This window comes from Rhinolophus ferrumequinum, chromosome 13 (assembly GCF_004115265.2).
Source record: "Rhinolophus ferrumequinum isolate MPI-CBG mRhiFer1 chromosome 13, mRhiFer1_v1.p, whole genome shotgun sequence".
Taxonomy (NCBI): domain Eukaryota; kingdom Metazoa; phylum Chordata; class Mammalia; order Chiroptera; family Rhinolophidae; genus Rhinolophus; species Rhinolophus ferrumequinum.
Window position 1 is genome coordinate 21,072,723 of NC_046296.1, and position 13,959 is coordinate 21,086,681.

At 38.2% G+C, this 13,959-nt stretch overlaps 1 protein-coding gene across 1 annotated transcript in view; it reads right to left on the reverse strand.

The window, feature by feature from the left end:
• Nucleotides 1–10,362, reverse strand: part of GMCL1 (germ cell-less 1, spermatogenesis associated) — a 35,085-nt gene extending 24,723 nt beyond the window's left edge. Inside the window, exons 1-4 of the mRNA XM_033125368.1 lie at nt 9,831–10,362; nt 4,412–4,535; nt 2,255–2,351; nt 1,074–1,171 (exon numbers count right to left, since the gene is read on the reverse strand). Coding sequence (XP_032981259.1) covers nt 1,074–1,171; nt 2,255–2,351; nt 4,412–4,535; nt 9,831–10,090 — 579 coding nt within the window. The 5' untranslated portion in view covers nt 10,091–10,362. The remainder of the gene's footprint in view (nt 1–1,073; nt 1,172–2,254; nt 2,352–4,411; nt 4,536–9,830) is intronic.
• Between the last annotated feature and the right edge of the window lie 3,597 nt (nt 10,363–13,959).

Below are 13,959 nucleotides of genomic sequence, written 5' to 3' on the forward strand. Positions count from 1 at the left end.
TAGGTCCTCACTGGGATTATTGAAATAGGATTTATACTCTTCTTTCCTTCAATCCATCCTTCACATTGTTCCTGAAGCATTCTTTCTGAAACATAACTTTGTCTTTCCACTGATTAAAATCTTCCAAATAGTACTTACATATAAAGTCTAAACTTCTTAAAAGGTACAGAGAGGACTTTCATGATCTGGCCTCTGCCTCTGTGTCTCCAAACCTTCTTATATTCTATGCTGGAGCCATGTTCCACTCAGACTCTCTAATCCTCCATTTTCATCTCTCTAGGTCTCAGTTTATTGTCTGAAATGGTCTTCCATTCCCTTTCTTCTTACTTTGCAAAAGAAATATATTTTCAGTTTTCAAGACAAAACCTCAAACACAACTTCCTTGACAACATCAGGTTGAACTGCTTTGTGCATCCACTAAATCCTACAGGATGTTTATTATCGTACTATATAATATTGGACAACTCTTCCTTTGCTTGGGTCTGCATATCAACCCTCCTTCCCCGACTTCACACTCATCATACTGTGAACTTCTTGAAGGTGGGGACTATATCTGAATTTACCTTTGGATCTTTATACCTAGTTTGGCACATTGCTCAATACAATTCTGCTGAATGAACAAATCTGTCATTCTACCAATGGATTACATACATTTATGTAGTTTACACACAATTATTTCATAATTAAGAAAAAATTTACATAGTAAGCACTGGATTTTTTCAAAGCCATGAGCTAAATAAATTAGTAATTATAAGGTATCTATTTCATAACAGTCAAGATAAGTCATTAATGAATAGAAATCTGTAAATGGACTTAGACAAGTAAATTTTGTCTACATTACAATCATTCTTATATATCTACACAGAAATAGCTTGCATTCATCTTACATAGACATCATGACCCTTTCAGTCATAATAAATTGCTTTGGGTTAAGCATTTTAAGTGACATCACAAATGGCATATTTATACATTTCATTTTTATTATAAAAATTGTAAAAATTTTTGTTTTTGGAATAGATACTTCAAACAAAGATACAACTGTGATCCTTTGTTTGAATAATGTGCATACTTACCAACTGTAGCATACACGCTGCTGCCAAAATGGCAATAACTCGACTAGGCTTTATTAAGACATCATCTCGATACAGTGACCCAAATGCAACCTGCAGGGCTGAAAGCAAAAGTACACATGTAGAATGAAATAACAATCTATGTAGAAGAGTATTATAAAAACAACAACAACTGTCTGCACACACTAGGACGTATGTCGAAATCTAATATGTACTTAAAAGGATAAGAGAAGTATCACTAATTAAAATGCTAGTAATGGTTACTGACTGATGATGCTAACTTAATAGGAATGCTGTAAATTTCCATTTATTTTCCCTAATCGACTTGGATTCTTCTACATCTAATCTTGACCTTAACGGTCAGAAACAGTTTTATAAAGAAACCCTGAGGAGACCAATCATTAAGTACAGCACACAGACACAAGGATAACCTCGCCCCTGGTGCTTTCAGTGCTTCCCCACTGGGAAGTGTGGAATAGCTCACGGTCCCGTCCATGCCACACTCTCACCCAGCCACCACAGCTAGGTAAGCCTGCTCATCCTTCTCTCCATTGCTCCTCTCATCTATGTCCCACGTGATTTGCTTTATTCATATTCTTAACTTTTCTCTTTGCCTATGTGGTTGAGTACCGGGTACTTCCACTTGGGCTATCAAAGAGGGAGCAAAAGGAGCACTGGAATATCAATTAGGAGAACTACAATCTGATCTAGGTTCACTGAACTGCTCTGAGACCTAAAATAAGCCCCTTAAATCTTCCAGGCCTCAGCTTCCTCATCTAAGAACAGCTCTAAATCAATACTGATTATAAGATTTGTACCTTATTGTTCCCAGAAAAGGTCTTCATATATAGGGAATAATAAATATTATTTACCAGCTTTTTTATGTAATTAAAATAAATGGTCACACTTTTCCTTCCTTCACCCTACACCCTCCATATCCCAGGCAGATATTATTTGTAAACATAAGTAAACATTGATTTGGCCCACATGACTGAAAAGATTAGGGACAGGCAGAACAGAACTGATAAACCATGGAGTAAATCAATATAATGTTGCCTTGAGGTATTAAATGGAGCTTTTTCTAGCTTACAAGGTTAGAAGAAAATATTTACTTTCTACCAAAAGAATAAAAAGGTTGTGTTTTTATGATTTTGCATAGTGGTAATAATTATGGTGGTCGTTACCTTCTACATCAATATTCTGGTCAGGAATCTCCAGTTCAATAATATTCATGCTGGATTCTTTCCAAGAACCACTGAACATACTAGAAAAGTAGCCAGACTTAAAAAAACAGAAAAAAATCAACAATTATCCAGTACTTTCTGTCTTCCAAATTATTTCCCCATTTCTAATTTTAAGCCAACTGTTTTATGGAAACTAATCCATTCTATTATTTCAGAAGAAAAAGAATTGCCAAATGTCTATAGGAGAAAAGAAATTGAAATAAGGACACTTTTAGGTATATCAAAATATTTTCAGTTTAGTACTAATTTAATGAAAACTAAACCAAATTCTCATATCACTATCTGAATTCCTACACTACTATTTGAACCTCATTAAGTTTTTACTTAGTTAAAACAATGTTTTAGTATATTACATGTATATGTTTTCCTTCTCAATATTATAACTTTCAAACTTATAAATTTAAGTATCTCATAAACATATGACAGCACACAAGGTTGAATATATAAAAATGTACTGAGGAAAAGAATAGACTAAAAGCTCTCAAACTGTTAAATCCTTTGTGCACCTCAGTGGCTATAAAGGGTCCAGACCAGCCCTGAGCTGACATTAACAGGATGATCACCAAGAAATTAGGGAAAATCCAAAGTTTAGTTTTATCTAATCAGAAAATTCCAGAATGGACCTAAATTCTTGGAAAGGTAGCAGAATGGATGAAGTCTTTAGTTACTTTCTAGGTAGCACCTTGCATATTAGATTTTGGAATGGATCAAGTACTAGCTAATTTATTTTAAAAATTTTACTGAGTACTTAGCATACATAAGGCGCTGTAAATATAGCATAAATAAAACACATTGCTTTTGTCCTCAGGAGCTTCTGTATTAGCATGTGGCTTGTGCTATAATCAATCTATTTCTCTTGAAAGGGAAAGCCTTAGCAGAGGCATTCTCATCCTTAAATTCACAAAACTGCTTTGAGATTCAAAAGAAAGTACAGTGGACCATATCCTCAAGTTGAGACCAATATTCTGATATAGTCTCCAGGCTATCTATACACGTTAAGGCAAAGTAAAACTTCAAAAAATTAATAAAAAACATTACAATGAAAACATTAGGAAAAAACTCCTTTCAAATATTTCTACTGAAAAATCTTAAACTATACTGTTTTACTGGTAATTATTGTCGAAAGATGTAAAAGAGAAGGAAAATATAAGCTGCACAGGATAAGAACTGAATTGTTCACTGTTATATTCCCAGTGCCTAGAACAATGATTTGAAGAAAGAATAGACAGATTTGATGAAAAAAATAAGTGAATAAAATATTTGAGCCATTAGAGCAACATTTTATTTTGAAAGTTTTGAATCTCTATAATGATAGTTAGTATTTTCAGAACAGAAATCAAAAAGTTGTATAAGCTAAATGACTTAGGCTATATACTTTTTTGGTGTTATGTTCAATTTAACTGCATTTTCCAGAAGAGAAGGAAAAATAAGTGTCAAGAACTTTCCATTCACATTTAATCTTAACTACAAAGCAACATTTCAGCTGAATTTACCCAATTAAAAAAATCACATACAAAATAAACAAATTCAGCAATTTTAACTTTAAACGTTTTTCTCTGTGACTTTTTCCCTTTTGTCAACAGAAGGCACTAAAATAAGCACCTTAATGAAATAGTGATTATTATTATAAAATAAAAAGGTATTGCTAAGCTGGTATGACAAATTCAAAATCTGTTTTCTAGACCAAACTAATTTTCACTAACAATGTTTGCCATATTTCTAAGAAAACAAGACTTTCTAAATCAAAAGACTTGACTTACCCACTGTTCATGCAAAAGATTACTGTGAAATGCAATAAGAACATGACTTAAAAGAGTCTGAGGTTTTTTTTACTCAACGACACAGACAAACTGGTGGTTACCAGAGGGGAAGGGGGATGGGGGGAGGTAGAAGAGGGTAAAGGGGGTCAATTATATGGTGATGGAAGGAGACTAAACTGGGTGCTGAGTGCACAATGCAATATACAAATGATATAATATTGTACATTTAAAACTCATATAATATTATTAACCGTCGCCCCATTAAATTTAATTTAAAAAAAGAATTTGAGTTTTTTTAAATGACTACCTTGGTTACTCAAATAGAAAAAATACTTACTTGACATAAATATATTTTGTGTAAGCTCCATTCTTCTCCTAGAGCACAAATTTTAATGTCACTATTTTCACCATTCAAAAATAATGTTTGATAAATATATTTGGATGTACTCTTTAATTTTTTCCTGTTAAAAGAAATGCAAATGTTATACATGTGTAAAACTGAATGTTTTACTCATTTTGCATATAACTCAAAATACTCCTTTTGTTCAACTCTATTAAATAGAGCCAACTTGTGTAAAAGGACAGAGGGATATTTATTATATATTTAAATCTGCTCATGTATGAAAGAGTACATAAGAAACTAACAATAGTGGTTATCCCTGGGGTACTCTATTCCCAAGAAAGGTAATAGTGGATAGATGGGGCAGCATGAAAGGGAGACCTTTCACTGTACATCTTTTTGCAATTTTTGATTTTTGAACTAAGCGAATTACCCATTCAATAAATTCGAATAAGTCAGAGTAATTTTTACTTATTTCCTTATTTAGAAATCAGCACTATGGAGGATCTCAATACAATTGCAATAATACCGCTACGCAACTACAAGATGGAGAACATGAGCAAAAATTTCATCCATCCATTTAAAAATAATTTACATTTCATCTTATTTCGGTACCATACCAAAGTATTCTAAAATCTAGTTAAAATGCCCCCGCCTCTCCCCGCATTGGACAACTGATTTGCAGCCTTAGACCAAAGGTTTTCAAAACTATGCTCAATGGAAAAGTGTCTTAGCGGCCACAAGGGACAGCCAAAAAGTGAATGCTGGGCATCCCAACCTAAGTTCAACCGGGGCAACATCACATATTTTATCTGTAAACATCTTGGATTTCTGTGTAAGATTTCATTTACACGAAGAATTTTTTTTTTTTAAGTTTGATAATCATTGCTTGAGATGATCCAGTAAATAAGAAAAGTCCTAGGTAGGGGCTGATTTCTGGCCAATCTTGACAGCTTTCCTAGTAGTTAAAAAAATTTAATCTTTTTTAAAAATGAAGTAGTTGTTTTGGATGGTGTCTTGAACCAGTGTATTTAACACCTCTTTCCAATAGTCAGTAAAACTAGCACATGCTTTGGTGGTGGAGAGACTTGGATTTGGGTCCCAGCTTCATCCACAGCTCAGTTACCCCAGATGTAAAGATACAATGGCATCCACTTCACTGGGTTACTGTGAGAAATCAATGAGACAATGTAGTTTCCGGTTCCTGATAGCACTCTCCCCAACTTACATTAAAAGAATAAAAGTACAGAAAGGAATAAGCTCACAATCGTAAAAAGGTGAGGGTGGGCTTATCACCCGATGAGAGAATTCTATGGATCTGGAAGTTAGAAAATAAATTGGAATGGAAAGAGCACTGAAACCCACAGTCCTAAAAATACCACGAAGGTCTAGGATGAAGGCTGAGGCCCATCTGCCTTTCAGAATGCACTCTCACTGAATACAGAGTATAAATAACTCAGGCATAAAGATTCCAAGGTTTTTCTAGAGAGAAATAGAACAAATCTATCAAGAAGATCTAAGACTTTATAGTGTTGGTGTTGGTGCCCAGATGACGCAATCCTCATTCTAGCTTATGGGAAATGCCTAGTAGCTCCCAACCTATTCACCCTAAATCATGGTCCCCAAACTGTGTGTCAAAGCACCTGGAGCACCACGGCAAACTCAGGTAAGCATGTGGAATATTTTAAATGTGAAGGAAACACTGCAACATTTTTCAGATACCCTGAAATCCACTACTATCAAGTTGTTTGGACCTAACTATGAGGTATTTCTTTAGAATCAGAGGCACCACGAAAAAAATTACTGAGGCACTAAGGGTATTGTAAACAAAAAATGTTTGGGAATCTCTGCTCTAAAACAAAGCATGCCCCACCCATATCTAACTTAGTAGTCAGTCTTCTTACTCAAAGGAGAGGTGTAATAGAAATGGAACTAATTACTCAAAACAAAACACACCACACACCTCCACACCCCCCACCCCCCCACACACAAACACACACCTCAGTTGCTCATTCTTAAATGTAAGCAGACAACCAAAGACCACCAAACCTGAGGAAAATTAGGAACATTAAAGATGATTAAAAGAAACTGGCCCCAGAGGAAACATAATTCAGGGAAAAGAGAACTTAAAAACAAACAAAATCACTCTTAATTAAAACATCTAGAGATCTGACAATATTACATTTATAAAATAGCAGGATGCTAATAAAGGATTACTCAGAACAAGAAAAAAAAAGAGTTCTTAAAACATGGTTACTGAAATTAAAAAGCCAAAAGTGAGGCTGACTGACAAAGTTAAGGAAATTTCTCAGACATAAAGCAAAAAAGACCTAGAAAGGAAAAAAGAAAAGAGAAAGAAGTACAACCCAAGAAATCCAAAATTCAGTTAAGAGGGGTCCAATAAAGAGAAAACAAAGATAACAGGATAAAGGAAATTATGGAAGAGAATAATGGAACAAAGTCTCTTCCAACCAAAGTAGTCTCTAGATTGTAAGCATACACCAAGTACCAAGACCATTAAAAGACCCACACTTAGCACATTATAGTTAAATCCCAAAATATCAAAGAGAGAGAGAGAAAAAAAAAGGTCACCTAAAAAGAAAAGAGAATTAGACCAGGATCGCATTTCTCATGAACACTGTGGGTTAGAAGACAATTCAGTAATATCATCAAAGATATGAAAAGTTATTTTAAATTAGATTTCCATACCCAGTCAAAGAATGAAGTGAGAGACTAAATTTACATTTAGATAAGCACAAATTACCTCCTTTTGCACCCTTTCTTTAGAAAATACTTGAGCATGTGGTTCCCTAAAATGAGTGAGAAAGAAAAAGATATAGGCTACAAAAAACAGTGAGTCCCAGGATAAGTTCAGACCTAGAGAGCAATGGATCCAGATTGGAAAAGAAGGGTGGAGGGACCCAGGAGGGAGGCCTTGGGTTTAGAAGAGGAGTCCATACAGGTGTGTTTGGAAAAATAAAAGAACCCTGAAGATATGATGAAGGAAAATTATTCTTTTGTCAACAAAGAGGGTGTGGGGAGAGGCAGTCAGAAACTCCAGGAAAATAAAAAAGCAATAAAAAAAGGCATTATCTTAATAAGATAACAGGGCCTGGAAACAGGGCTGACTTAATGCACTTGACAGAATGTTAGAAAATTTCTCCAAGAGAAAAACAGAGTTGTGACATTGGGCCTATTAAGTATCATTTATACCATAGTCCTAGCACACTACTTGATCCTGCAGTGAACACTTTTTATAGTTGTTATAACAGATACTGTGCTAGATTTCATGTTTTAGAAACAATCTATGGATAAAACACTCAAGATCTGGTTGCAGAACAGTTGAGTTTTAACAGTCTTGTTAACATATAATAAACCGTGCAGTTGACAAAAGGTATGAGATGGAAGGCAGGCCTGGAAGCCAAAGCTTTTCATGGAGTAGCTGGCTGAAGTGGGGAGCACACCAGACAACCTCAGGAAGCACATCAGTGCCAGAATTCTAGGTCTTAGTATTTGCTTGCACCCTTTATCTGATATACTAAATTCCGACGTGCATTTTCTAATAAAGGTTTGCTTTAAAGACTTTCCACTCCAGTCCACTCATGTAGTCCAGGGGTTGGCAAACTTTTTCTATAAAGATCTAGACAGTAAATATTTTCAGCTTTGTAAGCCAGACTGGCTCCAAGCAAGTTTTGTCGGCATGCTAGCGAGCAGTTTCCTGCTTGCCAGCCTCAGCCTACCACATCTGAGCAAATTTCTCCTCCATCTGATGGGCAACAGCCATATCTCATCCAACTTCTGAATCTCAGCTTGGAAAAGGCAACCCTATTCTAAATATGTTCCTTCCTTGGGAATTCTGTCTCAGCCCTAGTAGTAACCGCTCCCTATATTTTCTATTCCTGTATTTTTTAGAGATCTCTTTACCTTAGTGGTTTACCTTCAGTAGTTATTTCTGGTTACTTGCTAAAAATGGTTATATTAAATTTTCCCTGTTCAAATTACTGTGTGGTTTCTTTCTTTTAAATAGGCCCTAGCACATATATTTCAATAATGTCACTAAATATAAATGGCCTAAATAATAATTAAAATGCAGAGATTCTCCAATTGGATGTAAAAAAAAAAAAAGACCCAATTTATGCTATCAACAAGATACCTACTTTAAATATAAAGACACAGGTAAAAAGGGAAAGGATGGAAAAAGATACACCTTTTAAACACTTATCAAAAGAAAATGGTAGGGACTATATCACCAGGGATAAAGAGAGGCATTTTGTAACGATAAGGGGAGTCAATTCATCAAGGAGACATAATATTTATTGACTACTTCTGTACCAGGCACTGTGCATTGTATACATTCTAATATTTGTCAAACCTACAAATATTAGGCAAGTATTAGTGTCTCCATTTTACTTATGAGGAAATAAGGCTATTACGTGCAGAATACAGACTAGAACTCAGAATCTGAGCTGTTAGAACTACACTACGTTGACTCTTCAAAAACGTAACCGAACAATTTGACAGTGTGGATCCATTTTTGTAAATAAACACAACCCTTCTTACATAAAACTGTACGAAAGATTTTATAAATCAAACTATTAACATAAGTTATCTACAATGCTTTTGTTTTACAATACAAAGGTTTGTGTCGCAAAAATTTTGGAATTAAAAAAAAATTTCATTTAAAAAATTACGTGTGACCCCACTGACGACCTTTAAAAACAAACAGAGCAACCAGATTATGTGAAAACACATTCTACTTAAAAACTGCACTCTAGTTCACAAGTAAATATCCTGGTTTTCCAATCTTCGAAAAAAAGTTAAGCAAGCTGCAGCACAGCCTTACACATATCCACCGTCAATGCTCAAGTACTCGAGACTCTGCAACAAGGCTGTTTCTAGGAAGGAACATATACGTACACTACTGACAAACTTCACCTTTACCGTTAAGAACTGTGTGTAATCATTTCGCCGTCCACTGAGTGGACGACCACAGGAGTGCCCATCTCACAGACTAAATTTACGTGTCTGTACGATTTCAGGCAACCAGATGCAAAACAACTTACTCTAGTGTCACCCACTCAGCGAGGACAAAGGTGTATTACAGAAGACCAACCAGCCGGTCGTGTCTAAGGTTTAATGAGGCGCAAGCCTCGGCTTGGCGTTTCTGTCTCATCTTGGGTCTATAACATCAGCCAGGCAGCGTCTGTGGTTTATAATCCAGGGCACCAGGCGTCTCCCAAGACGCTCCCCATCCGCCCTGCATCAGGCCGGCTTCCCCATTTACCCTGCCAAGGACACGTCCGTTCCTGAGAGGCTGAGAGAGCGCCGGAGCCCCCAAGCACACCGGGCGCCTGGCTCGTCCCCCGGCCGGGCCGCAGAAGCCGCCCAACAGGTGCGGGCGCATCCCACCACGTACCTTCGCGGGGTGTTGAGGAGGCGCTGCTGCTCGTCCCCTTCCTCTTCATCCTCGTCTGTCTCGGAGTCGGGGTGACAGTAGCAGAGGGCCCCGCTGCTCCGCTTGCGTTTGCGGCTGCCCGGGCAATAATAGAAGCCGTGGCCGGCTGCTTCGCCGCCAGTCTCCAGCCTCCGGGCCGAGCCCCCCGCCCCAGAAGCCGGCTCCTGCTGGGCTCGGGCTCGCCCCTGGTGGCGCAGCACTCGGCTGCTCAACAAGCCCATGGGCCACAGCTCCCTGGGATTTCAGGGAGCGCACCTCAGGGAGCCCAGCGGACCCGGTCTCCCGCCATGGCCCGGCTGCTGCCTCGGGTCTCCACCCAGCCGGGTGCCTACACTGCCACCTTCTCACGCGCAGCCCCAACCGTCGCAGCGGACACTACCGCCTCCATCCTCCGCCCCGCCCGCCGCCTCTATCCGCGCGGCGCGTAAGGACCGCAGGACCTTAGCCCCCTCCGCTTTCGCAACAAAGCGCGGACCGCAGCGTGCATGCGCGCGACGAGCCTCCGGAAGGGGCGGGGAAAAGTGGGTGCGCGTGGCGGGTGGAGCCTGCGCAGAACCGCCGACACGGGGCCAGGCGCGCGGGGTCTGGCTGGGTGTTTTTTAGTGCCGTCTTCCTGGCTCTCGTTCTAGCCTAAATTTGGGGGCCCACCTAACTTTTAACGTTACTTCACACACCCCTTTGTGTTAACTAGACTGGGAATTGCAGCTCATTCATTGTTTTTGCGAAGGTTTTTCTGAGTTCCAGATGTCCACCGTGCCCTATGCTGTGCTAGGGGCCAAAAGATGGAGTGCTATTTGAGCTCTTCCTTGAAAGAGTCACGACGTGCTGGGGTCACGCACTGCAGAAATGGGGCATGGCTTTCCGAGGGAAGAAGACCTAGAAGGTGGAGCTTTGCTAGGTCTTTGGGTTTCTTAAACCTCAAGTTTCCGCTCTCCTAGACGGATTATGGCAAACGTTCCCTGTACTCCTTTCCACCCAGCGACAGTGAGACGTCTGAATAGGGTCTGTACCGGGATTGTCAGGGTTTAAAGTGCTTCTGGAGGCCCGAACAAAACTTACCCAAGTATCTGAGCAAATACTAAAGGTGTCTGCCTAGAGTATGCAGCCCTTGCTATGGACTCTGGACAGCCAGCTTTCACTCCCTGACCCCCTCCCGCTACTTTTTAAATAAAATATCTATAATGAAATTATTTCTAATGCAATATTTTAGGTGAAATATTTATAATGAATTACTCAGAGTAATACGATATGGACCCACCACAACTATGATAAATTTTAATAAACAATTTATTACATTTGCTTTGATTCATTCTTTTAAATAGAATAGACAGGTAGAAGCTCCATCTCCATCTCAATCTGTCTCTCTTCCTCCCCTATAGTGACCACTAACCTGAGAATGGTATGTATCATTATTCCCATGCTTGTTCTTATACCTATACCTGTTAGCAATATATTTTCTTTTTCATGCTTAGACATGTAATTAAATGGAATTATACTATACCTATCACTCTGCACATTTAGCCTCTCAAAATTATACTTTTGAGACTTATCCAATAGACAAATCTCTTGTTAATTTTCACTGCTCATTGTATGACTAACCCACGATTTGTTTATCCTTCCTCTTACTGAGGAATTAGGTTGTTTCTTCTTTAATGCTCTTACAGAGCAGCAACGAACACCATGTGCAAGAGATTCATCAAGTGCATTCCCAGAAGTGAAATTCCTTGGGAACTTTCAACTTTAACTGTTGTCAAATTGCTCTCTGAAATGACTGAACCAATTTATACTCCCATCAGCAGTATAGGTAGTTTGGGTGCCCCAGTGGACTGGTGTTTGACACCCTGAGAAATCTGAAGCAAGAGGCCAGCTGAGGCAGTTTAGGGGAAGGGGTAGGAGAAGAGCAGAGAATGACTGCTGCAAGAGGATCCATCTGCATGCCCAGAATTTGTCGACACAAAGGATGCGCAAGTGTTTACCCCAAAACAAGTGTGGGCACTATAAGACATCCAGCTGAGGATCACCTAAGAGCCTGTGCAAGAGGCCCGGATGGAAGGACAGACTTCAGCACAGACAACCTGAAGGTATCATCTAATGCTTAGGGGCTGAAAAAGGAGAACTGCATTTGCCTTGCCAGAGGAACCGAATATGAGTTCTTCCCTGGTGGACTGATAAAAGAAACCAGGAAAGTGCTCCCAAGAATGGGCTTTAGCCATCTGCCAACGTCACACAGCGCTAATCACCTACAACCACAGCACTGACAGTCAGGTAAGAGCTTTCCAGCTCCCCTGTACTGTCCTCCCTCCTCCTCCTGCAACCCTGTCTAGGTTGGGGAGCGTGGAGGGGAGGGTATGGAAGAAAGCCTGGGTGGAGAAAGAAGAGAAACCCACCATAACCCCTTCCCCAAAAGCCAGGTTCCTGTTGGCAGTAGGCCAGAGCTGAATGAGCTGAGAAGCCTCAACTATAAATCAAGTTTGGAATTTTGACTGGACATATTAATTACCGAAATGACACAGTTTTATGACCTTAAGAGACAGTACAGTAGGACTTTTTATAATCTAAGAGTGACCAGAAAAATCATGACACTATCCTCCAGCTGAATTTTCATCTAAAGACAGAAGAACTAGGCCCAATGAATAAATAGAAATGGACAGTAGGAGAGAAACACAAAGTTGCTTCACAATTGTATTCCAACATGATGCTTGTTCAATATTAACAAACATTCCCTTAGGGTGGCTTTATCCTCCCCTCTAGAAAGCTTTCAGCCAATAAATGCAATTTGTTTTAAAATTTTGGCTAAGCCATACATAATTTAAAGAGAAGGCTACCAAAAACTTTGTGATGCTTCCAAAGCCAAATTAAGTTGATTTGGAAATTCAATACTCTTTTGTGTAAGTATCGAAGCAACCGTACTATTTCCTGTAATTAACTGGAATGACTATTAACAGCAATAGCTTTCACCAATAGCTCGAGCACTTATAATAGGCAAGTAGAAACAAACCGAAAAACAAATCCTTATATTTCACCCACCAAAGTACGATAGGTATTATAGAATGAACAAAAAGGACAAATATTTAATATAAATGTTTTACTTAGTAGAATGGAGAGCATCACTCATTTTCAGAGAATAAATTATATACGTTATTTTACATCATTAAGTAGTAATATCATTTGGTATATGTGAATATTAGTCTTATAGCAGCAGGTGCACATAAGACTAAATATGTTATTTTTTTCTTAATGTTGTAGTTCCTAATAGAAACTGACTAACACAAGTCCTGCAAAAATACCTCCTTTCAGGGTCTAGGATGAAAAAACTCACAAATGAAAAAGTCAGAGAAAGACTATACCTCATTTTAAAGACACCAAGTTTTATTAAAACTATTTTTCCATGTTGTATACAAACTGAACTTTGGAATTAAATCAAGATATACCTTCAGAATAATTCTAGGGTTAAAAGGCACAGTGCAAATGTAAATTACTGCAAATCAACAAAATCCAAAATAACTTAAAAAATTATTTTTAGCACAAAAAATTTCCTGTAAGTAAAATTCAGAGCATCACAATATCACCAGAATACCTAGTTTGACACTTAATTTTTTTCCATTCATCTTCAAGCTGGATTAAGACATTAACCATAATGTTGTGGAATGTTCAGCATTTATGTTTGGTGACCACACATATACAATCTGTATAACCAGTTAGAATTTCATTTATTCAGACAAGTTGGTGATTTTGGTATACTCCAACCTGGAGAGAGTAAGTGATTTTAACATAAAATGTGATAGAGGAAGTAACTCACACCAAATTTAGTAAAGATTAACTAACGTCATCGACAAAACCTAAACAAAGGACATTTGTGGATGCTTTCAAACTATATGAAATAGCAAATTGGATAAATATTCTTACTAACTAGATGCTCACAATTTCAAATCAAGAAATTACTAGCCACTCTAAAAACAGAATTAGGGAAGCAGAGTGATTTTAGAACAGACTTCCAGTCTTCCATTTCAATAGTTTTTCACCAAGAAGAAAACATGAAGTAATTTAAGATATTCCAATTTCTATGAAACACAAATGAGGAAGAGGTCTG